This window comes from Eurosta solidaginis, chromosome 5 (genome assembly GCF_040869045.1).
Source record: "Eurosta solidaginis isolate ZX-2024a chromosome 5, ASM4086904v1, whole genome shotgun sequence".
NCBI lineage: Eukaryota > Metazoa > Arthropoda > Insecta > Diptera > Tephritidae > Eurosta > Eurosta solidaginis.
In genome coordinates, this window is record NC_090323.1 from 134,795,936 (window position 1) to 134,820,835 (window position 24,900).

At 37.8% G+C, this 24,900-nt stretch overlaps 1 protein-coding gene across 3 annotated transcripts in view; it reads left to right on the forward strand.

Annotated features, from left to right (window-relative positions):
• The window catches only part of Rbp6 (RNA-binding protein 6), a 1,756,398-nt gene that overhangs the window by 130,665 nt on the left and 1,600,833 nt on the right, over positions 1-24,900 (forward strand). Inside the window, exon 1 of one of the 3 annotated variants that reach the window (XM_067788145.1) lies at positions 9,412-9,447. The exons of the other annotated variants lie outside the window; for them this stretch is intronic. Coding sequence (XP_067644246.1) covers positions 9,431-9,447 — 17 coding nt within the window. The 5' untranslated portion in view covers positions 9,412-9,430. Of the gene's footprint in view, positions 1-9,411; positions 9,448-24,900 lie in introns of those variants that run through there. 3 annotated transcript variants of the gene reach the window in all.

Consider the following 24,900-nt stretch of genomic DNA (forward strand, 5'->3'; position numbering starts at 1 on the left):
TATTGTAACGAATTTACTGCAAATCCTATTATTTGCAACCTTCTGCTAAGTTCGAATCACTAAACTGTTGAATAAATAACTCCAATATTCAATAAAGCAAAATGGCCTTTATTAAAGTACTTCACAATAACAACCAATAGCTTGCTTAAATGAAACTGATTTTCAAAATAATACTGCTATTGCTCGCTAGATAGCGTCTTAAATCCAACTGATCCTAGCGCCTCTACTGTTGCTGCCTTTTATAGTGTTTGGTTTCTTCGTTGACATTTCTAGGCGGTTCTGTTCTAGAATCTACTAGTTGGTTATCTGCTATAAGTTTCTCAGCTATAACTACAGATGCACAATTTTTATAGCTTCTCTCACAGCTCACGCGCGTGTGTTTGTGCGTTGCTTCTCCGCTGCGTGTACGTACATATGTTTAGGCATAATGATTGAATTATTGATGTGAATACACGTCACTGCATAGCATCGACTTAGAGATGACAGTAGTGTTAGTGTTGCTAATATTCGTTTCACTGCCCTCCACCTAAGTCTGATCGTCCCCCCCAGACAAATCTTTCGATCTAACCGCTGCTGGCCTCTCCAAATGAACCACCCTTCTATTTCGTGGTTTCCCAATTGTTTTTGTGCGGTAAATGACATCACTGATCACTGATCACTGATTCACAACTCTGTATGGGCCTTCCCAACTGCACCGATATTTGGATGGAACACCTTTACGCCGGTGAGGGTTGTATAGCAGTACCAAATCTCCCTTCCGGAAACCTTCCGAATTAGTTTCCTTATCGTACCTGTGTTTCATCTTACCACTCATTACCCTGGGCCATTCCTTCACACTCTGTTGTTTGACCAATGAACTACTTCATAGAGCTTGCGCTTGACGGATTGGCTTCGCATAATCAGTATCGTTCCCACGTTTCACAACAGTAGTGTGCCCGGCTTGAAACTACCCTCGCATTCTTTCTGGAAAATTCTTTCCTTCGATTTGGTGCGTCCGTTCGGGTTTGTTAATGCCAGTGTTTCTCTCTCAGGTATCTTTGATTTTGTTTTGGTTGGCCTATTCGTTCCATCAACTTTTACCTTTGACTTTTGTGGTTTTTGTTGAATCTCTTTTACCAGCACTCGCTTACTGCTGAACCCTTGCTCCTTGTTCTTATACTGCATAATCCTTCTCTGAATATCGATCATGATGTCATAGTCAACTAAGAAATCCACTCCCAATATGACTTCATCAACGATCTCTGCCACAACGAATTTGTGTAGAACCATGACCTCCCCAATTAAGACTTCACATACCACTTCTCCCTGGACTTGGTTATACTCGCCAGTAATCGTACACAATCTTGCTCCAGGAATGGCTTTAAGAATGAGATGAGCCCAAATCTACAGTTAGTACACGCTCCTTGCCATCCACATTTCCTTTGACGGTAAGACTGCTCGATTTCCTTCCAGTTTGCGAGACAGGTATCACACGACATTCAATAGCTGGGGCAAGTTCTCGATCTTTACATTTGGCTCGCTCTTGCTTATCTCCTCCAGCTTTGCGTTTACGACCAGCCAAGTTGGAACTACCATGACCGGTGATACAATGACGTGCAATGTGACTTGGGTTACCGCACTTGAAACACTTCATAACTCCGGCATTTTTTTGTTATAATCACTTCAGTGCTTCCAAAATAGTGTCTACACAATCTGGCCTTTCCACTTCCACGCGATGAGCTTTGTATGCGGGCTTACTCAAAAGTGACACTGTTTCCTGAGTCAGTGCATGGGATACCGTTTCAGCAAATGTTGGCTTTGGGTTCGCATGTGTAGCTCGTTTTGTTTCGGCATCCCGTATTCAATTTATAAAGCTCTGAATTTTAACACTCTCGGTGTATTCCACGGGTGCGTCTGCATTTGCGAGATGAGTCAATCTTTCAACATCCGACGCAAACTCCTGCAAAGTCTCATTCGCCTTTTGGTAACGATTTTGCAACTCAATTTGATATATCTGTTCCCAATGCTCGCTTCCGTAACATCTCTCTAGAGCGCTCATCAATGTTTCGTAACTGTTCCGTTCGTGCTCTGGAATAGTCTGTAAGATTTCAGCTGTAGGCCCTTTCAATGCCACGAAAGGTGCATCAACTTTATCATCCGCATTCCAGTTGTTGCTGATGTCTTCTCAAATTGAAGCTTGAATACCTCGAAAGGAACAGAACCGTCAAAAGATGGAGTTTTTACCTTCGGATTACTCGCTGGAACAGCTGGGCGGTTTAGTTGTAACTGTTGCATAAGACCTTTCAACGCTGCTATCTCGGCATCAATTTTGTCCTCGTGTTGTAAAATGTTTGCATCCTGCTCTTCTAGTTTCGCAAAGAGCTGCGATGATACCTGTTCCGAAATTTTTGTCGACATTCCAGATATACGTGCCTCTTGCGCTTCCAGTTGAGATGACATATATGTCTTCTGTTCTTCCAATTGAGATGACATTTGCGACGCCATTTCTGAAATGCTTGCCGCCTGTGACTCCAGCTGAGATGCCATTGTCGATGTTTGTGCAGATACTGTGCTCATCACTGTCTGCGGTGTTTCGTTTTTTCTTCCATTTTTGTTGCTGTTTTGTCGCTATCATAATGAAAGACATACTCCTCAGCATTGATTCCTTCAAATACCATAGCTACACTTAGTCGTCTTTGTAGCTGGGATTTATCACCAAAAGTAGCCAATCCACGGACTTCCAACTCCTCCTTCAGTTGCTGGATCGTCAGTTCACTCAACTTTGCCATGTCCAAGTTGTATTCAAAGTCTTCGGAATTTATTCAACAATTCCTCTTCTGACACCTATTGTAACGAATTTACTGCAAATCCTCTTATTTGCAACCTTCTGCTAAGTTCGAATCACTAAACTGTTGAATAAATAACTCCAATATTTAATAATGCAAAATGGCCTTTATTAAAGAACTTCACAATAACAAACAATAGCTTGCTGAAATGAAACTGATTTTCAAAATAATACTGCTATTGCTCGCTAGATAGCGTCTTAAATCCAACTGATTCTCGCGCCTCTACTGTTGCTGCCTTTTATAGTGTTTGGTTGATTCGTTGACATTTCTAGGCGGTTCTGTTCTAGAATCTACTAGTTGGTTATCTGCTATAAGTTTCTCAGCTATAACTACAGATGCACAATTTTTATAGTTTCTCTCACAGCTCACGCGCGTGTGTTTGTGCGTTGCTTATCCGCTGCGTGTACGTACATATGTGTAGGCATAATGATTGAATTATTGATGTGAATACACGTCACTGCATAGCATAGGCTTAGAGATGACAGTACCCCTTAGTGTTGCTAATATTCGTTACAATATTTTATTACTTCATATTTAATGCTAATTTAATACGGGTCAATTAAATTTATTACATTTGTTTTTTTTTTTAAATAACGAGGGTTGCTTAAGCTTAAGTTTATAATTGACCCGTATTAAATTAGCATTAAATATTGTGCAATTTAGTACGGTCTCGTTTTTTGATTGGGCTGGAAAGGTTGGGCTAGCTTAAGGGACCTAACTAATCTGGCACCAACGATTCGGAACTGAAGTGTTTGGGTTGGAAATATTTAGTTATTTTGTTGGGCCGCTGATCACGCAATTATTGTAATTTATTTATTGTTACCAAGTCTTTTAAAGATCGGTGTGTTTGAGACCGTCAGTTGTAGCCCAAAGAGGCAGATACTCACGTTAGGTATATATATTATATTTTATTTAATAATTTGGGAACAATTTAAACAACGAGTCATCAGGACGGACAATGCGACAGCTGTTTCGATTATACCTTGTAAATATTTTCAAAGCCTCTTCTCCCGGGAGTGGGAGTCGAACGCGCACTCCTACGATAGTTGAAATGGTTACAAACGCATTCAGCTACGTCATGCCTTAGTTGTTGTAAAGTTTTTCCCAATTGCCTTCTTTCGCATATATTTATCTTCCATACATCACATACTTTGTATGTAGTTATGTGTTGAAGTTATGCATATTTGTAAGGCGGTTTCAGAGAATCTTGGTATTTGTTGTGGTTTTTGTGCTATTTATAGAACTACAACAAATTAACCAAATGTTGTCTGTTTGTCCCGGGAGAAAAGGCTTTGAAGAGATTTACAAGGTATAATCGAAACAGCTGTCGCTTTCTCCGTCCTGATGTCTCGTTGTTTAAATTTTTCCCAAATTATTAAATAAATTATAAAATTAAAAATTGCTTGAAATAAATGTTTTCATACATTTAAAGCGATAGAGGCAATCCCCGGTTAACTCATATAAGTAGATAACATTTGGTTAATTCGTTGTAGTTCTATAAATAGAACAAAAACCACAACAAATAACAAGTTTCTCTGAAAACCGCCTTATAAACATGCATAACTTCAACACATAACTACATACGAATTATGTGATGTGTAGAAGATAATATATGCGAAAGAAGGTAATTGGAAAAAACTTTACAACAACTAAGGCATGACGTAGCTGAATGCGTTTGTAACCATTTCAACTATCGTAGGAGTGCGGGTTCCACTCCCACTCCCGAGGGAAAGGCTTTGAAAATATTTACAAGGTATAATCGAAACAGCTGTCGCCTTGTCCGTCCTGATGTCTGGTTGTTTAAATTTAAATAAATTATAAAATTAAAAATTGCTTGAAATAAATGTTTTCATACATTTAAAGCGATACGGGCAATCCCCGGTTAACTCATATATATATATTATAATTGATGACATGCACATTTTGTCGATATGCCGTTGAGGTCATTATAACCGGATAGCACTGTACATGTACATATGTATGTATATAAAGAATATTACTACTCTGATAGCAAAAGAGGGTCGCTTAACTGTCGCATATCAACGGCCGACTAATCAACGGCCATCAAAGTTCATTCATTATAACGTTTTTGTGGGTTGCTTGAAATTACTATTCGCCGTTTGCCGGACTGCATACAATAATGTTTTGATTTGTTGAATCTCACCCATACATCTATGTACATTCATAATAACTAGGTATAGCGAGTAAAAGAATTCACTAAATAACGGTGTTGTGTTGCACTAGGGTTTTAAGCTGATTTTTGCTCAAGTAGATGACTGTTAGGCACATACAGATATATCGGACACTAGACCATTGTTTTCATAAAAAATTTAGAAAATATTATTTTAACTATATTATGTTTTCTTCATTTTGCGATTTGAGTCCAAGAGATGTAGAACACAGTGCTCAATCTCTATGGAATACTTGGCGGTGGAACCGGGGTGAATGGTACTTAGGAGGTTTAGTGCGGCAAAAATCCTACACTGACATTGAGGGTTTCGATGCTCCTCCCTCTGAAAAAGGAAACTGATTGCGACGTGGTATGTTTGATGAGCTTGAGGCCGACAAAGGATTTAAAAGTCAGTGTTTATTTTCTTTTAAATCTTTACTTGGTCAATGAAAGCAAGATAGGGATACCTAAGTAGACCTTCTGAGACTGAGGGAATCTGTTGTAGTCGACGCTTTACAACTTGGAAAAATATTAACAAACTTTGTATAGACTTCAGGAGAACTAGAACTGAATCAATTACGTAGCATTAACGTCATTATGCATTCCACCTGTTATGTGTTGGCCTGGCTATCTGAACACCAATGACTCTCAGTGAATCGCATTATTATTATTGGATATATAAAACAGTGCAGTTCATGATATTAAAAGAAATGTTACCAAAGACAATAGCAACGTCTACATACCCAAGGTGAATTTCTTCTTTATAGTCACCTCAAAAATATATAAATTTACATTGACTATGCAAATCATTTTTTATAAAAATTTTGATAACGAGCAAAACTGTATCAAGAATATCTCCTTCTTTTCACCAGCAGAGCCCAGAATACACATTTTGCACAGATTTACGATATTTGGTTCCTCTATTTATTCGTGACCTTTTGATGTTTTATTGAAGTTATTCTCATTCAAAAGGGGATTTCTGGAATCGGCGTCTCAAGATGAGGAGTTACAAAAGGTTGCTCATACGCAGCGTTGGTCAGATGTCCTTGGAAACGACGCATTATGGCGCATTTGGAGATTTTTCTGTGCAAAAATAATAAATTTTGAAGCACTGAAAATAATTTAAAGATTTGAACTGAACTCACTGCTTCAAGTTTTATTATTTGAAAACACAGGGTGTCGCAGCTATAGGGTGCTCCACCACAAGTCGTCAGTGTTGAAAAATTTTAGAAAAAGGCACAAACAAACTTTTTTTATTAAAACCTGAAAAAAATAAATAACCCATAAAGATGTATTTAAGCGTAACCCCAGATAAACTAATTATTTTTATGAAGAGGCGTGGCACGGCCCACTTATGATAATAAGTTCTACTTACCTTATTTTGCCAAGTTCGATTGATATATTGGTTTCCACAAGAACATAGTATCTATGTACTGTTCTGAAAGTGGAATACCTAAGCTTTGAAATATATATACATACAGGATGTTTCAAAATTCATCTCGAAGTTTGATAAACTTCATAAATCGCAAAAACAAAAAATATATTATAAATTTTTAAAATAAATTTACAATCAAAAATAATTCTGTATTCATTTGAATTTCCAACAAAATAACTAAATTCACTACTAAATAATTTTGTAGCAAAAAAGGGTAAACACAAAATACGTATATCTAACAGAGAAAACATTTCGGAACTATACGCATACGAAGGGATCAGAAGAGATGGCTGGAGTTGTCTTGCTAAGTATATTTTGCAAGTATTCAAAATATTAATATAACTTTATATGTATATATATATATATTCCACATTTGGTGATGTGGTAAGGCTGTTTCGAATCCTCATTAGTCGCACTGGACTTGCTAGCAAAGCTGATTCTGTTTTATGGCCCTAAACGTTTTCTTCCATATATCTGATAGCTTCCATTTCCTTTAGTAGGTCGGCACTCGTCCATGGGTTTTGTTTGTCGCACTCCAGTTCAATTGGTTGAGTTATTAAACACTTATTTGTCCCAAAGACATATACCAGCTAGCCATATTTCATGATTACTTATGACCCTTGAAATAGAACGACTGACTTTTAATGAAAACTAAACCTAAGTTCTGTCATTATAGCCCGAACGAAGTCGCATTTTGTCCATGTAGCTTTGTGCTCCTCAAATCATTTCTAATTTTCCAGAAAGATATTGCAATTTGCCATCGAGTGTGTTACTAAAAACTTAATTTTGAGTTTTTTTTAAATACTATTCACTCAATTTAAATAAATTTTAATAAACCAACATTAATCTCCAAAAAGGGCTGATTTTGAACATTATTATTATACCTAGCTTTATATACTAAAAGTATGTAAATGAATTCCAGTTCCAGCAGCTCGTAAATGAAAATGTGGGTTTAATAACATATTCCAAAAACAAAAGCAACCTTACGGCTTTCAATCTATACCTGCTCAAGCGCCCATTTGGACCCAAGGTTGCTTCACTTTATTTGATGTTAATACTTAAATCGCAGCTAGACGCAGGTAGGCTTTATGAACTCAGATAACTGGATATTCAGCAAATAACTACGGTAAATTTCACCGAGGTGTTTTTTGGACTTATTTTTTTCCATCAAGTTAGGAAAAGTGCTCTTTCAGGAGTTTTCGTAAAACAGTTAGATCGGCCAACTTTCACAAACAAAAAGACCGATTTCAATTTTTGTTTACACCTAAAATTAAAATATCTTTTGTCACAATAGCTACTATACAAGAAAGCAGTAAAGCGCCTATTTACTTACAGACAAAGCGATTTTAAATACACTGAAAAGGAACGAAAACTAAAAATGTTTCTTTGTGCTGAACATTTTTCAACTTTTACCTCCTAAACTACAGGTTTCTGCTTAATAAACGTTAATATATCTATCCGTAATCCCTAAATTTTGCCGCCGTACGGCGACGTCATAGTTGGCTGTAATAAATTCGAGACTATGAAGTACTTAATCTGTCTCGGAGTCAACATTAACAACGAACTCAAAGTCAGCGCAGAAATCAAACGGAAAATCAGTCTTACTTTATTGTCTTGTCCATAAGACCTACAGTGTGTTTCGAAGGAGGATTTACGCAGCCATGTGCATTGTGCAACGATAAAGCCCAAAGACGTCGCTGGCTAGATCACGTTATGCAAATGAAATAGAATGCTTCCGTTCTAGAGTTATTGCTATCGGTACCATTATTTAGAAACATAGGAAAAGGGAGACCTCCACTGAGTTGAGAGGGGCAGGTGGAAGAAGACTTGAGAACTTTCGGCGTTTAGAACTAGCGTCAGCCAACGCGAAAGATAATTAGTCGGCATGAATTGTTACACAAATGCTATGTAAATATTTTTGGTGAGCCTTAAAAAGAGCTAAAACACTTTTTATTTTTAGGCTTGTCTTGTGGTATGAGATTTAATGGAAGAAGTACTAATGATTTAGCCTAAAATATGTAAGAGTATTTATTATTTTAGCCAGCAGCTGAGTGCTGCAACTACCAGGGATGCGCCCTTTGCTGGCATTTTGAGCTCCTATCTTTTGCGCTGATTTTTAGTTCACAATCGGGTTTGAAACACACCTTAGCGCTAGCGCATTTTCTGGCTCCACGCCAACTCCGCATACGATGTTAACGCAATCTCGCCGAGCAGAGCAGTTTTCCCATGCTTAGTTCCTAGAGCATGCTTTGCATCCGAGAAAATCGACATGTAGGCAAAGTGTATATCCATCTGAACAATTCGAATAATTAGTTTCAATGCAAATATTGTAACCTATGCCTCCTCCCTAATTTCCCTGAGTCTATTCTTAGCGCTAAGTAGTACACACCGATTTAGCAACGAGTAATCGGGGTTGACTTTGACATGCTTATTTAGCAGTGATGCTTACTACAAAGCGGTCAGTGTCAGTCGATTTTCGGCCACATCGTCGTTACGCGTGCAATATAAACGGCGTAAGTACTAAAAGAACAAAGTTTGGGACTACGCTGTTTCTTACAGTTCAACTTGGCAGTTTTTTGTCGAAGGTTTATTTAATAACTTAAAATCAAAACATAAAAATAATAAAAAAGGTGCTAAGTAAAAAAAGTTGCGTGCGCTTTAAAAAAAAAAATTGTTTTTCCTTTTATAAAATTTGGCTTACGCTGTTTGCATTTTACATATACGCGATGTCGGCACGTCAAACGGCTAGGTGCAATATTTACATATGTACGCATAAATGTTTGTACGTAGGTATGTATTTAAATAAACTGAATTCTACAAGCGGTTGAACATACAAATCTTTATATAAACCAGTACATACGTACCTGTGCGCTGATGCACTTTTGCAAATACAATGTAAATAAGCACGCGGTCTGTAACGCGTCACTTGCTCCACATTTTCACAGCAGAATCATTCACTTTTAGTATTTAGTTAACTTTGGGGTTTGCTTCGCCAGTTGGATGCTTGAAATGTTTATGTGAGTGACGAGTGCAAAAAGTTAAAATATACTTTTGTATATATACATATATCTAAAGAACATACAAATTGATTTGTAGTCATACATACATATATGTATATATATATACATTTGTATGGATGGCCAATCCACCAAACCTTTGCCTTTTTAGAAGAGGACAATTTTTTCCATGTTCTTTGTTAGAAATTTTTAAGCAAGTGTGGGTGGGCAATAATCCTGGTATTGCCCAAGGACTAAAAGTTAACCATTCCCAATTTTTATACTCAGAGTAAGTGGCACACAGATTGGATAACGGTTGGTTGTACAAGTATAAAAAGGAATCGATATAGATATATCAAAATTATTAGTATCGAAAACAATTTGTTCAAGTCATGTCCGTACGCCTGTCTGTCCGTCCGTTAACACGATAACTTAAGCAAGTATTGAGATATCATCACCAAATTCGGTACACGGGTTTAACCCAGAATAGATTGGTATTGATGAGCGAAATTGGACGATATCGAAAATTCAGAAAAATGGAAAAAAAATAATTCAAAAACGAATACTCCTAAGCTAGCTAATGAAATTTGGTGGATGGATTAGTTGCATGACGCAAAACCTGGGCGTGGCACCACCCACATTTAGAAGAAGAAAATTTGATAGTTTAAGAAGCCGTAAATCAAAAGTGGTTGAAGATATTACATTGAAATTTGGCAGAGACACAACTCTTGCCAAATTATATAGACTGAGGGAAGATAATCAAAATTGGTAAAGAACCACGCCCACTTTTATATAAAAGATTTTTAAAAGGGTCGTGGATAAATAGAATAAGCTACATCTTTGCAAAAAAAGAGCTTTATATTAATGGTGTTTCATTTTGCAAGTGGAATTATAACAAGAAAAAGTAAAAAACACAAATTTAAAATGGGCGTAGCACTGCCCCTTTCTATAATTCGCGGGCATAACACGAAACAAAAAAATTAACGGATTGGGTACACATATTTTTTATAGCAGGATTGTTTCTAGTAAAAATCGACGGGATTGGCTAAAAACCGCGCCCTCTTTTATATATAAAGGATGTTTAAAATGGACGTAGACTAGAATAATAAGCTATATCTTAGTTAAAAATAGTTTTGTATCAATGAAATTTCACTTACCAAGTTTTATTTAAGAGGAAAATGGGAGACATTTTTGTTTTAATGGGTGGTGCCACGGCCCTATTCCGATCAAGCTTTACACGACATTTATAGAGCTTCGAAAAAACAAACCCCTTGTAACAAAATTCGAAAAAATTAGGTGGCTAAGTGAGAGTGTAAAAGCAGCTCGTTGCAAACGATAAGTAATCTGTTTTATTTTAACACGCTTTAGCGAAATACGCGAATATTGTAATTGTGAAGTCCTACTCCCAAAGTAGTCTTAAAATAAATATTGCTGTACTGAATATTTGAGTTATTTATTCCACAGTTCAGCGATTCGAACGATAGCATAAGATGAGAAATAAGCAAAATTTCCCAATTCGTTACAATATCATCTGCCTGAACACTCGCGACGTAAGTTCTGCTTACTCCAAAAAAAAAACGGAAAAAATGGTGATGAGAACAAACGAGGTGTGCAAGTGGGAGCTAGGTAAATGAAATCGCAATGAATAAGAGGAAAATGGAAGATAAACTAGAACAGAATCGGATAAGAGTGAAAACAGGAAGTGAGGCTCGCTTTTTTAATGTAGGTAAACCAAATTTTGGGCAGCACAAAGTCTGCCGGTTACGCTAGTTTGAAATAAATGTAGGAAAAATGAGTTAATAAGCATGCCTCGTTTTGATGATACTTAGAGTCAAAGAACTAAAACTGTATGAACAAGACGATTGAAGCTCAGAGCTGAGTATATGAAGTTCGGTTCCACCTGAGTTTAGACTCTCTTACTTTTTATATTTCTTAATGATAATCATCTTTAACTAAAAAGCTAACGGTTATCGTGATTTTGTAAGAATTTATTTATTTTCGTGCTATACAAAAACATTCAAATAAAGTTCGTCCGATTTTGAGTTGTGACTCTTCTTCTCTTCTCTTACTACAATGCCTTTCATTTATAAGGGACAATCAGGAACATTTTTTTGAAAAAAGTTATTTCAGGGACTGTGTGGATTCGATACAACACGATATGAGTATATTGTGATTGGTCTTGGATAGCTATCAATGAAAGAAAATAAATTTGTATTTACAAATGCAAACCTTAATCGGAGATGCAACACAAAAAGAATATCAGCGAAAGGAGAAACAAAATCAAAAATTATTGAAAGTAGTAATGATTTTCACATAAATATCTAAGTATATACATACATATTGTGACGGATATTAGTGACACTAAGTGATACTCACATCACTAGTCTGATGCTAAGTAAATGAAGCCACAACAACAATAAAGCAGGCAATCTCATGTATCTACATAAACTAATCCATCGTTATGTCTACACACATGTACGTACACGCAGCGGAGAGAGACGCACAAACACATGTATATATCTGTGGAAGTATCACGCACATATACACGTGCATCTGTAGTTATGTTATAGCTGGTTGCAAGTTCTAGAAATAGAAACGCCTAGAAATATGTCAACGAGGAAACCAAAAAGTATAAAAACAGCAGCAGCTGCTGCGCAACCGGTCAGTTTGATTTAAGCACACTATCTGTCGAGAAGTAGAAGTGTTATTGTGAAGTACTTTAATAAAGGCCATTTTGCATTATTGAATATTGGAGTTATTTATTCAACAGTTTATTGATATGAACATTAGCAGAAGGTTGCAAATAAGAGGAATTGCAATAAATTCGTTACAACTGGTGTCAGAAGAGGAATTGTTGAATAAAATCTGGAGATTTCGAATACAACTTGGACACGGCGAAGTTAAGTGAATTAAGGATCCAGCAACTGAAAAAGGAGTTGGAGAACCGTGGATTGAATACAACCGGAAATAAGATCGAACGAAAATCAAGCACGGCTACGAGAGGAATTGGAGTTGGAAGGAATTAATGTGGACGAGTATGTCTTTTATCCTAATGTGGAAGAATCAACAAAAAAATTGAAGAAAAAAACGAAACATAGCTGACAGTTACCAGCGCAGACTTGAACATGATATTGGCTGCAATATCTGCACAAGCATCGACAGTAACATCAATTCGTCGCAAATGTCATCTCAGCTGGAAGAACAGAAGATATATATGGCATGACAATTGAAAATACAGGAGGCACGCATTTCGTCGTCACAAATGTCATCTCAACTGGCAGAACAGAAGACAAGTATAGCATCCCAACTAGAATCCCAGGAGAACCGTATAACATCCAAGATGGAAGCACAAGACACGCGTATTTCAGAAATTTCGACACAGATTGCATTTAAGATTGAAGCACAAGAGGCACGAATATCCGAAATGTCGGCGCAAATTTCAGCACAGATATCATCGCAGATCTCTGCTGAACTGGACAAGCAAGAAGGACGTATTTCCTCGAAGTTGGAGGCGCAAGATACAAAAATTTTACAACTTGAAGACAAAATTGATGCCGAGATTGAAACATGGAGAGGTCGTATACAGGATTTGCAACTAAATCGCTCAGCAGTTTCAGCGAGTAATCCAAAGGTAAAAACACCATCCTTTGACGGTTCTGTTCCTTTCCAGGTGTTTAATCTTCAGTTTGAAAAGACCGCAACAGTGAACAACTGGAATGCTGATGATAAAGTTGCATTGAAGGGGCCAGCAGCCGAAACCCTACAGAAATTTCCCGAAGGAGAGCGGATCAACTATGAAGCATTGATGGCTACTGTAGAGCGACGTTACGGAAGTGAACACAGGAAACAAATCTACCAAATAGAATTGCAAAACCGCTACCAAAAATCTAACGATACTTTGCAGGAGTTTGCTTCAGACATTGAAAGATTGGCTCATCTTGCAAATGTGGAATACACTGAAAAGGTAAAGATCGAGAGTTTTATATATGGCATACGGGATGTGAAAACGAAACGAGCTACATATGCGAATCCAAAACTAACATTTGCCGAAACGGTATGCCATGCACTGACCCAGGAAACAGCATCACTTTTGAGTAAGCCCGAATACAAAGCTCATCGTGTAGAAGTGGAAAGGCCAGACTGGGTAGACACAATTCTGAAGGGATCACAACAGAAATATGCGGGAGTTATGAAATGTTCAAGTGCAACCCAGGTCACATTGAACGTCACTGCAACACCGGTCCTAAAACTTCCAACAATGTGGGTGGCCGTAAACGCAGAGCTGACGGAGATCTCCAAGTCCACTCAATCGCTAAACTAAATAGATTCAGCCGGAAAGGGGCAACAGTTAGCTCCCTCAATTGAATGCCCCATAATCTCTATTTCGCAAATTGGAAGAAGGTCGAACAATCTTACTGTCGGATGACATGTGGATGGTAAGGAACGTTTACTGACTGTAGATACGGGTGCATCTCATTCCATCCTTCGAGCGGATTTAGTGAGCAAGAAGATAAGACCATTGCATGGAGCAAGATTTCGTACAGCCACTGGAGAACACACCACGGTTCTAGGAGAAGTAGCATGTGAAGTCGCAATTGGGAACGTCACGGTAGTACACAATTTTATAGTGGCAGAGGTTGTTGATGAAATCATAATTGGAGTGGACTTCTTAATGGACCAAGGCATTAAAATCGATATGCAAAGCAAGACGATGAGATATAAGAACATGGATGTGCCACTTAATTTCGGCTATGAGAGAGGCTACAGCAGTAAACGAGTGCTGGTGGAAGAGAGTCAGGAAATACCACCAAAATCAGAAGCAGTCATCTGGGCAAAGGTTGATGGAGATTCTGGGACAAAACCATTGTGGGTTGTCGAAGCAGCAAACAAATCAACACCGAACATACTTGTAGGAAAAACCCTGGCTATGACAAAACAAGATGGACGTATTCTGGTAAGAGTACTCAATGAGTTCAAGCCACCACTCAAACTGAAAAAAGAGCTATATTGGGAAGATGCCAAGAGGCTAAAGTAGTTTTTAACTGTGAACAGCTCCAGGAACACGTTTCAACTGATGTTTCAAATGACATCACGGCATGGTCGGAGGGGCTAGATCAAGATTATCAGAGTAAGGTAAAGCAACTGCTCCTAAAGTACGCAAACATATTTGACCAGTATGGTTCCAAACCAGGCCGCACCAATGTTGTGAAACATTAAATTGACGCTGGAGACGCGAGGCCGATATGTCAAGCTCCTCGTAGTGTTCCACTGGCGAAGCGGGAAGCTGTGAGTCAAATCGTGCAAGAAATGAGTGACAGCGGCGTCATCGAACCATCAGCTAGTCCATGGAGCTCACCGGTGGTACTTGTGAAGAAGAAAGATGAGAAAATGAGGTTTGTCGTGGACTACCGCAAGTTGGACGACGTCACGAAAAAGCATAGCTTCCCATTGCAAAGAATTGACAATACTCTGGACTCACTATCTGGTACGAAATGGTTTTCCACACTGGACTTGAAAAGTGGATACTGGCAAGTTGAGGTGAAGGAGGAAGACAAAGAAAAACAGCCTTTAGCGTCGGAGATGGTCTTTGGCAATTTACAGTAAGTACAGACCACAGAACTTGCATGAATTAAGAAGTTTTCTTGGGCTGTGCACATATTACCGCCGATTTGTACCAAACTTTTCCAGCGTAGCCCATAACCACCATGAGCTTACAAGAACAAATAAAGCTTTTGAATGGAAGAAGGAGCAAGAAGTGGCTTTCCAAACATTGAAGGACCGTTTGTGCACTGCCCCAATATTGGCATATCCGTTTCCAGGAGCAACATTTATTCTAGATACAGATGTGAGTGGATATGCTATAGGAGGCGATTTATCACAACTGGTCGATAGTCGGGAGAAGCTAGTTGCATATTACAGCCGTTCGATTGAAGATATTATAGGTGTCCGGCTAATGACTATAACATGTACGGATGAATGGGACAAGGAACAACTAAGGAAGTATCAGCTAGAAGATACTGATCTGTCACATGTTATGTAAGGGCTCGAACGAAACGAAAGACCAAATAGAGGGGAGATGTCAGCAGAGAGTCCCATTGCGAAGTCATATTGGGCACAGTGTAACAGTTTAGAATTGATATCCGGTTGCTTGCATAGGGTATGGGAGAGTGAGGATGGCCAATGCAAGAAGAAACTGATAGTTGTTTCCAGGAAGAGGATACCTGGCGTGCTCAGCGAGCTGCATAATGGTCCAAGCGGGGGTCATCTTGGAATCACGAAGACGCTGGAGAATATTAAACAGAGATTCTATTGGGCTGGTTGCCGTCAGTCGGTCACTGAGTGGATTGCGAACTGCGAGGTTTACAGCAGAGCGAAAGGGCCCAAAACCCGAAGTCGTGGCCAGATGAAGCAATATAACTCAGGTGCGCCATTTTAAAGGATCGCTATGGATGTCGCAGGTCCATTGTACTAGCAACTGCGGAAACAAATATGTACTGGTGGTTATGGATTATTTCAGCAAATGGTCAGAGGTATACCCAATCCCAAATCAAGAAGCGGAAACAGTAGCAGAAGTGTTTATAAACAATCGGGTTGCAAGGTATGGTGTACCAATGGAGTTACATTCTGACCAAGGCAGGAATTTCGAATCAGCTGTGTTCCAGGAGATGTGTAAATCATTGGGCATTCGGAAAACACGGACTCCTGCATTGCATCCTCAGTCCAATGGTATGGTGGAACGATTCAATAGAACATTGGAGGAGCACTTAAAGAAAGTAGTGGACAAGTTCCATAAAGAGTGGGATTCCCGCATACCATTATTCTTGATGGCTTACCGATCAGAAGTGCATGGGACAACGGGCCAAACCCCTGCAAAAGTAATTTTTGGCAGTGACCTTCGACTACCAGCTGATTTAAATTTTGGGATAGATGCCGATGAGGAGAGAAATGTCAAGAAATCCACTGGTGTTTTGGAAGAAGAGATGAGAGAAATACACGATCTGATAAGGCAACGAACAAAGATTATGAGTGACAAGATGAAAGCCAGATACGATAAAGCAATTAATTCGGGAGGTTTTTAGGAAGGAGATTTGGTGCTGTTATACAACCCACAACAGAAAAAAGGTTTGTCTCCGAAATTGCAGTGTAACTGGGAAGGCCCACCCAAGTCGTAAAACGGATCAACGATGTAGTTTACCGCATACAAATCATTGGTAAACCACGAACCAAAATTAAAGTGTTTCATCTGGAAAGGCTGGCGGCATTTAGATCGGGAAATTTGTCTGATCGGGACGATCAGACTTACGTGGAGGGCAGTGTGATGGATATTAGTGACACTAAGTGATACTCACATCACTAGTCTGATGCTAAGTAAATGAAGCCACAACAACAATAAAGCAGGCAGTCACTTGTATCTAAATAAACGAATCCATTATTATGTCCACACATATGTACATATACGCAGCGGAAAGAGACGCACAAACACATGCACATATCTTATCTGAGATGCTCCCAAAAGTAGGCAATTATATGTGGAAGTATCACTCACATATACACGCGCATATGAGAAGCTATAACGTGAATCTGTAGTTATGTTATAGCTGGTAATTATATAGCTGGTAGCAAATTCTAGAAATAGAAACGCCTAGAAATATGTCAACGACGAAACCAAAAAGTATAAAAGCAGCAGCAGCTGACGCGCAACAAGTCAGTTTGATTTAAGCACGCTATCTGTCGAGCAGTAGAAGTGTTATTGTGAAGTACTTTAACATAGGCCATTTTGCATTATTGAATATTGGAGTTATTTGTTCAACAGTTTAGTGATTCGAACGTTAGCAGAAGGTTGCAAATAAGAGGAATTGCACTAAATTCGTTACAATATCTACATATGTACCTATATGGGTATTTCCGTAGAAGTGTCAACCTAAAGAAAAACAACTAAGCTTTTGCGTAGGAAAATTTTAAGATGTCAATCGAAAGCCGCATACGATGTTCTCTGCGATATCATGTGGCCACCTACCATACCGAAGATCCTGGGTTCAACTCCCGGGCAAAGCAGCATCAAACATTTCGAAAAAAGATGTTTCTATTAGAAGAAAGTTTTTCTAAGCGAGGCCGCCCCTCGGCAATGGTATGGCAAACACTCCGAGTGTATTTCTGCCATAAAAAGCTTCTCAGTGAAAAGTCATCTGCCTTGCAGATGGCGTTCGGTGTAGGCGTAAAACGTGTAAGTCCCGTCCCGCTTTTAGAAAATTTTCTCTGATTTCTTTATAAACTTTCTTAAAACAGATTTTCTCATATCTGAGATGTAAAATTGAAAAATTAATTTTGCAATACTTAATGCGATTTTCGGCATAATTTTGCACTTTCGCAAAAAACTTGAACATGCCATTTATTATTTGCCTTTAAAAGTCACAGGATCGTCCGAACAGGTTTAGTTCGATTTCTGACCAACAAAAAACATAGCTGCATAGATAAAAGTTATGCAGTTATAATTCCTGTATATTCCATTATTTACCTTTCCTACAACATTTTCATGCAGTATAAATAATTTCGCAAAATTTAAAAAAATATTATATCACCTCAAATATGAGGTAAGTTTTCGGAACGTACGAACAGCAACTTTAGATCGCTACAAAGTAGCTGTGTGTTGCTGTCGGAAAAAAGTTGGTCTCTACCAATGTCGTTCATAACAGAAGAAAATTAGCTGATCCAATGCCTACTATAGTTGTTAAAGACAAAGAAGCGAGCCAGCGTCCGTAACTTTGGAAATACCCAAATTCAAAGTTGATGTGCATAGTAGATATGAATGTAAGTATTACATTTGCGGCGCTGAACGCTTGTCTACCATTCGCTTTTGTTAGACAATTGATTCTAATAGCTGACATAAGAAACGAAAACGTGGAATGAAATATTTAAAAGAAATGATGATGAAATGGAATAAACAACCAGATCATGACACTTATGAATTATTAATTGATTTCGATTTTGTCTTGCCATTTTTTTCGTTTTTTCAACTAATTTTGTGTATTCCCATTTCCATCCTACTTTTGGTGGCGGTTTTTAATGTCAATCGGCGTTAGTTCAATTTTGAAACCAGAAACAGAAAATTATTGTCAGAATCATGTGGGAATGTCGTCACAAGCCAACTGATATTTTGGAATAAAAATTGAGCAAATTTTTATTCCAAATTTAAGTATCTCTTAAGATACGATTTGAAATTTTGTTTTAGTATTAAAATTTACAAAAATAAAGAAGCGTCACAGGCGAACATTTGGAATCAAAAATCGCCCTTGCCACTACCTGGTATGGATTCGCTTTGCTACGGATCGTGAGCACATTTTCTTTGCACTTTTTATTCTGTTTTGACAGTTGATTATTTGCCATTCAATATTGAAAAAATGAACTACGGTTTTTGATATGACTATAGTGTGCTGTAAAAAATATGGTGCATATATTTGCAATGCAATGATGCTAAAATATTTGCACAAAATCCTGAACTCCCTTAATATGATTTGGTTTTAATATCTTTTTTTATCCTTTCTTGTTTAATTTTATATGCTTAAAAATATATTTGACCTGGAGCCCCAAATAGATCTGGTGCAAAAAGTACGGTTACGTACAATAATGTCAACGGAATTAACAGAGTTGACAATAATTTTCTTTGTAGAGGGAACTAAATTATTGCCATTAATGCCCAACCTGAAAAGGAATTAATGTCAGCTCACTTAAAATAGCTTTGGCATTGCGTCCCGGCACCCTAGCAAAGAGGAACTTGGATCAATAAGCATATGAGCAACGTTGCGGTCGTTAGCGCTGCCAAAAAATTACTGTTACTGAGTTATCGGTATTGAATGGCCAAATTAAATTTCTTTTATTACACGGCTAATTCCACAGAAGTTCAGCCACCCAGTGGGGCAGTGAGGTTTTCTTGCGCCTGGGGCAAAATATTTTTTTTGGATAAACCAACATCTCTAGCCGATTCTCGGAGCATTTTTCGGTGCATTCTTACACGTTTTACTATATCAATATCCCATTTGTCACAAAGAGACTTTGTTCTTTCTATTGGTTCTTTACAGGAAGTGTCTCCAATTTCGGATAGTTCAGTGATTTAAGATCATAATACGCTTCTCTAAAATTCATCCACGCACCTTGTAATGTGAGCTGCACGGAATCAATCCTATTAAGATTTCATACCAGAAATGAACTTATGTTATGAAAATAAAATTTAGTATATTTTGCAACAGAACTGTAGCCTCGCTTCTGAAATCAATATTTTCCAAAAATCAGATACAATAAAAATACAAATTATACACAAAGTTCTGCTTTGCGGACCATTTGGCGCCCCCTGTGAGTAGCGCCCGTGGCAAAATGCTGCCCTTGCTCAGCACAAAGTTGATAATAAGATAAATTAAAAAATCTTTAAAATCATTATCGGAGTTGCAAAGATTTATTATAAAGTTGCATTTCTTATACCAACATTAAATTAAGATGCGATAAATTTAAAATACTTTTTTCATAATTTGAAATAAATCTCAAGATTCATGGAAGAATGTAGGGCTCACAGTAGCTATCTATCTTCAAAATAAATATCTTCAAAAAAATCTGTATCGCGAACGGAAAAAAGTTTAATAACATGAGAACTAGAATTTTGGTAAATTTATTTCTTTGCATGAGTGTCAAACTTCCAAATATTATAAAACCAAAATTTCATTAAGAAAGTTTAATCCGTTTAATTTATTTCCAACTCGCGCGACCATAACATTTGGTGCATTTTAATACATATTCCGCATACGTAAGAATTTGGCGAAATTTGGAGCTTCTAGCTGTTTAAATGGGAATAGAGATTACGATAAGCTCGTAATCTGAAAAACTTATGGTATGGCGTATATACTTTATGTACTACCGATCTGTACGAAGTCATCTGGTGAAATTTGAAGCATACATATATCTCATAAATCGGGGAAGATGTGATGAAGACCAATTTTCTGAAAAATCGGTTGTATGGGGGATACATGGTATAGTGGTCCGATCCGGTCGGTTCCAAAAAATGTCTAATCAGGCACCTAAATATACCCACTCACCAAATTTTATTAAGATATCTCAAAAATTGAGGAAGAAGTTAGCATTCAAACAGACAGACGGACAGACGGACATTGCTAAATTCTACAAGATTGTCAACCTTATAAATTCGTTATACTTATTGGTGGGTTTATGCTTCTCCTTTAAGGATTAACAATTTTGAGATACATTTTTATGAAAGGTACAAAAATAAAGACAACCAAAAATATCTTAGTTACGAGCTATTGTCAGAAAGTCAAGAATAGAGAGTAAAGGAAAATGTTAAACGCCAGTTTCTTTTGTTTAGCGCAAGTATTCAATTGATTTTTTATTGATTTCATTTAAATTTTTTCAAAGATTTCTTTTTTATTCAGAGTCATACAAACAAACACAAGGCGGTGCGTTTGTAAATATATACATTGCATTTGTAAACAATGAGGGAGTATTTTTAATTCGTGGAAAAAAACGGAGTCATGAAAGGCATCGAATTGTTAATAACACAGGCCGAAAAAATTTAACCAACATTCAGATCCAGAAATCAGACTATATATTTCCGAAGGTTTATGATGCGCTGAATACAAATCTGGCCTCAGAATTGCTCTATCAGTTCTGGTTTTCGAGATATCCTAACCTAAATGTGAAAAAACATCGTTTTTGCCCATATTTGAGGTTATGTAGCCTTGCAGATGTTTCCTTTCACCAAAATTAAAGGACGGCGCCTTTAAACACAAGTCTTCATCTTTCAAATGGCGTTGAATTTGTTCAAATGTCATTTTTTTTTGCTGAGATATCGTATTTTGAAATTTTCATGTTTCTAAATTTCCCAGGGTTAGGTGGGTTTGCCTGCTTGCGGTATGATAGGGGTGGTTTCTAGGGGTTAGGGCTGTGTGTGACTTCGTAACCGAGGGTTAGATAGTGTAGGGGTGTGGTGAGTTAGCACACTTATGGTGTGAGACAAAATTTAAAGAAAAATAAGGCTCAATTCAAGAAATTTAATAAAATTTAGAAACATGAAAATTTCAAAATGCGATATCTCAGCAAAAAAAAAACTGATATTTGAGCAAACTCAAAGCGATTTGAAAGAAGAAGGCTTGTATTTAAAGGTGCCGTCCTTTAATTTTCGTGAAAGGAAACATCTGCAAGGCTACATAACCTCAAATATGGGCAAAAACGGTGTTTTTTGCAATTTTAGGTTAGGATATCTCCAGATATCCAGAGCTTGTAGAGCAATTCTGAGGCCAGATTTGGATTCAGCGCATCATAAACCTTCGGAAATATATAGTCGGGTTTCTGCGTCTGGGATGCTGTCAGCCTGTGTAATCCTTGCCTAAAAACGTACTTTTGGCTTGTGTCATGACTTTGGTTACGCTGCAAAAGATTAAAAATTGTAATTAACTGTAGGTATAACTGTTTATCTCTCAGCTATAAATGTATCTTGCTATAGAATTTCGACATACTATCAACATTCGAAAGTGAAAAGTACCTTTTACACCCTTTGGTATCCTGACTCCTAAAGTTTCAGGAAAATATTGTTAACATCATTATTGATGGCATCGATTCAACACACGCAACATTACATATGTTTAGTATACATTTTATATTCATACTAATTTGGAAGAGTTTGGAACAATATCACCACTTCTTTATACCAAATATCTTTAAAAGTTTCTTCTTATTTTTATAATCTTTTAAGGCAGTGTTTCAGTGAGGAGTGGCACCGCGTGGCTAAATTTTTTTTTGCGTTACTATCGGTTACAAATGAAATAGGAGCCTTAAAGTATGAACGTAGGTTTAACTTTGGTTCGTAATTTTGCGGGCTTGGGTGAATTGTTTTGTATGCGATTTTTGTCTCAATTTTTCTTTCATTCTTTTATTTTCTCTCTGGGTCGATGAAAAATTCCCTTTGTTTGAACATTCAACTTTTGTTGTGTCGCAGTTTGATTGCCGGTGATATAGTTTATTTTGTTGTTGTAGTTTCTTCGCTTTTACCCCTCGTGCTATATACTTGTTCTATAATCTTATATGCATCACGATGAAGCTCAGCACTACTTATCATCTCTGTTGCTTTTGTTCTTTCCACCGCTGCGACATTACGTTTAATTTCTAGGCTGTATGGAACTTTTTTGTTTGGCTCGATTTTTAGTTTTCTTTGTCTTTTCGTAAATCTATCTCAATTGCATATCTATGTGTATGTGTGTTATACATAAATATAATTATGTGCATATGTTTATATAAAAACTGAGCGGGCTGTGGGGGCAAACCGGATTTAGTGCAGCAATGAGAAGATTTTTTGCGGTTGGAAACAAAAGCTAACAGAAATGCTTCGCTTTAGTGGTGACAACAATAGATCCTCTACATCAATGATAGGCAGCCCTCCCTTGCTCAGATTATCGTGCCTATTAATTATAGTTGCAGTCTTATTATTAACCAACTGGATTGATTTTCTGCTAAACTTTATATCCTAAAATTGAGGAAAACAGGTACTGAAATCGAGAATAACAAGTCAGAACAGGATCTCGTATCTCGAATGAAGGAAGCTAAAAAATAGCCTGTCGAAATTTTTAAAAATTTTAAAATGTTAACAATCAGTTGATTGATAATATTGTAACGAATTTAAGGAAATTTCGGTTATTTCAAACCTTCTGCTAACGCTCGAATCGCTAAATGTTGAATAAATCACTCCAATATTCAGTATTACAAACTGGTCGTTATTTGGGTTACTTTGGGAGTAGTACAATTATACTTAAATATCACGTACTTCACAACTGCGTGTTTAAATCAAACTGATTCGCTCTTGCTCAGCTTGCGCTGCTTTCATACTCTATGTTGCCTCTTCCGCATATCTCTCCAAAGGTTTAAACGTTTCACCTTCTAGGACTCTTGTAGCTCATGCTTGATTACCAGCATATACGTGTATATTTGTAGTTTGTGTATTTCTCATAGTCATATGCGTGTGTATGTGTGAGTAACTACTTCCGCTGATGACTTCATAATTGTGTGTGTGAGATATCTATCTCTTCGTCGCCTTCTACATAAGAGTGGCTGCTTTTTTGTTGTTGAGCATTTATTTAGTAGCAACTTAGTGATGCTTATATTCGTCACACTGCCCTCCACCTAAGGCTGATCGCCCCGATCAGACAAATTTCTCGATCTAAACGCTTCCAGCCTCTCCAAATGAAGTAATTTCATTTTGTTTCGTAGTTTTCCAACGGTTTGTATACGGTAAACTGCATCGGTGATCCGTTTTACAACTTTGTATGGGCCTTCCCAATTACACTGCAATTTCGGGGACAAACCTTTTTCCGTTGTGGGTTGCATAACAGCACCAAATCTCCTTCCCGGAACCCTTCTGAATTAAGTGCTTTATCGTATCTGGCTTTCAACTTGTCACTCATAATCTTGGTTCGTTGTCTTACAAGATCATGTATTTCTCTCATATCTTCCTCCAAGACACCAGTGTATTTCTTGGCATTTCTCTCCGCATCGGCATTTATTCCAATCATCAAATTAGCTGGCAGTCAAAGGTCATTGCCAAAAATTACCTTTGCGGGGTTTGGCCCGTTGTCTCATGCACTTCCGATCAGTAAGCCATCAAGAATAATGATATGTGTGTATCCCACTCTTTATGGGACTTGTCTACTACTTTCCTTAAGTGCTCCTCCAAGGTTCTATTGAAACGTTCCGCCATACCATCGGACTGAGGATGCAATGCAGTTGTTCGTATTTTTCGAATGCCCAACGTCTTACACATTTCTTGGAACACTGCTGATTCAAAATTTCTCCCTTGGTCAGAATGTAACTCTATTGGTACACCATACCTTGCAACCCAATCGTTTATAAACACTTCTGCTACTGTCTCCGCTTCTTGGTTTGGGATTGGGTATACCTCTGGCCACTTGCTAAAATAATCCATAACCACCAGTACATATTTCTTTCCGCGGTTGCTAGTAGGAAATGGACCTGCGACATCCATAGCGATCCTTTCAAATGGTGCACCTGTGTTATATTGCTTCATTTGGCCATGACTTCGGGGCTTGGGCCCCTTCGCTCTGCTGTAAACCTCGCAGTTGGCAATCCACTCAGTGAACGACTAACGGCAACCAACCCAATAGAATCTCTGCTTAATCTTCTCGAGCGTCTTTGTAATTCCAAGATGACCTCCACTTGGACCGTTATGTAGCTCACTGAAAACGTTAGGAAGCCTTTTTCTTGGAACAACTATCAGTTTCCTCTTACCTTGACCATCCTCACTCTCCCATACTCGATGCAGGCAGCGGATATCAATTCTAAACTGTTCCACTGTGCCCAATATGACTTCGCAATAGGACTCTTTGCTGACATCTCTTCTTTATTGGGTTTTCGTTTCGTTCGAGCCCTCGCATAACATGTGACGGATCTGTGTCTTCTAGTGTCTTC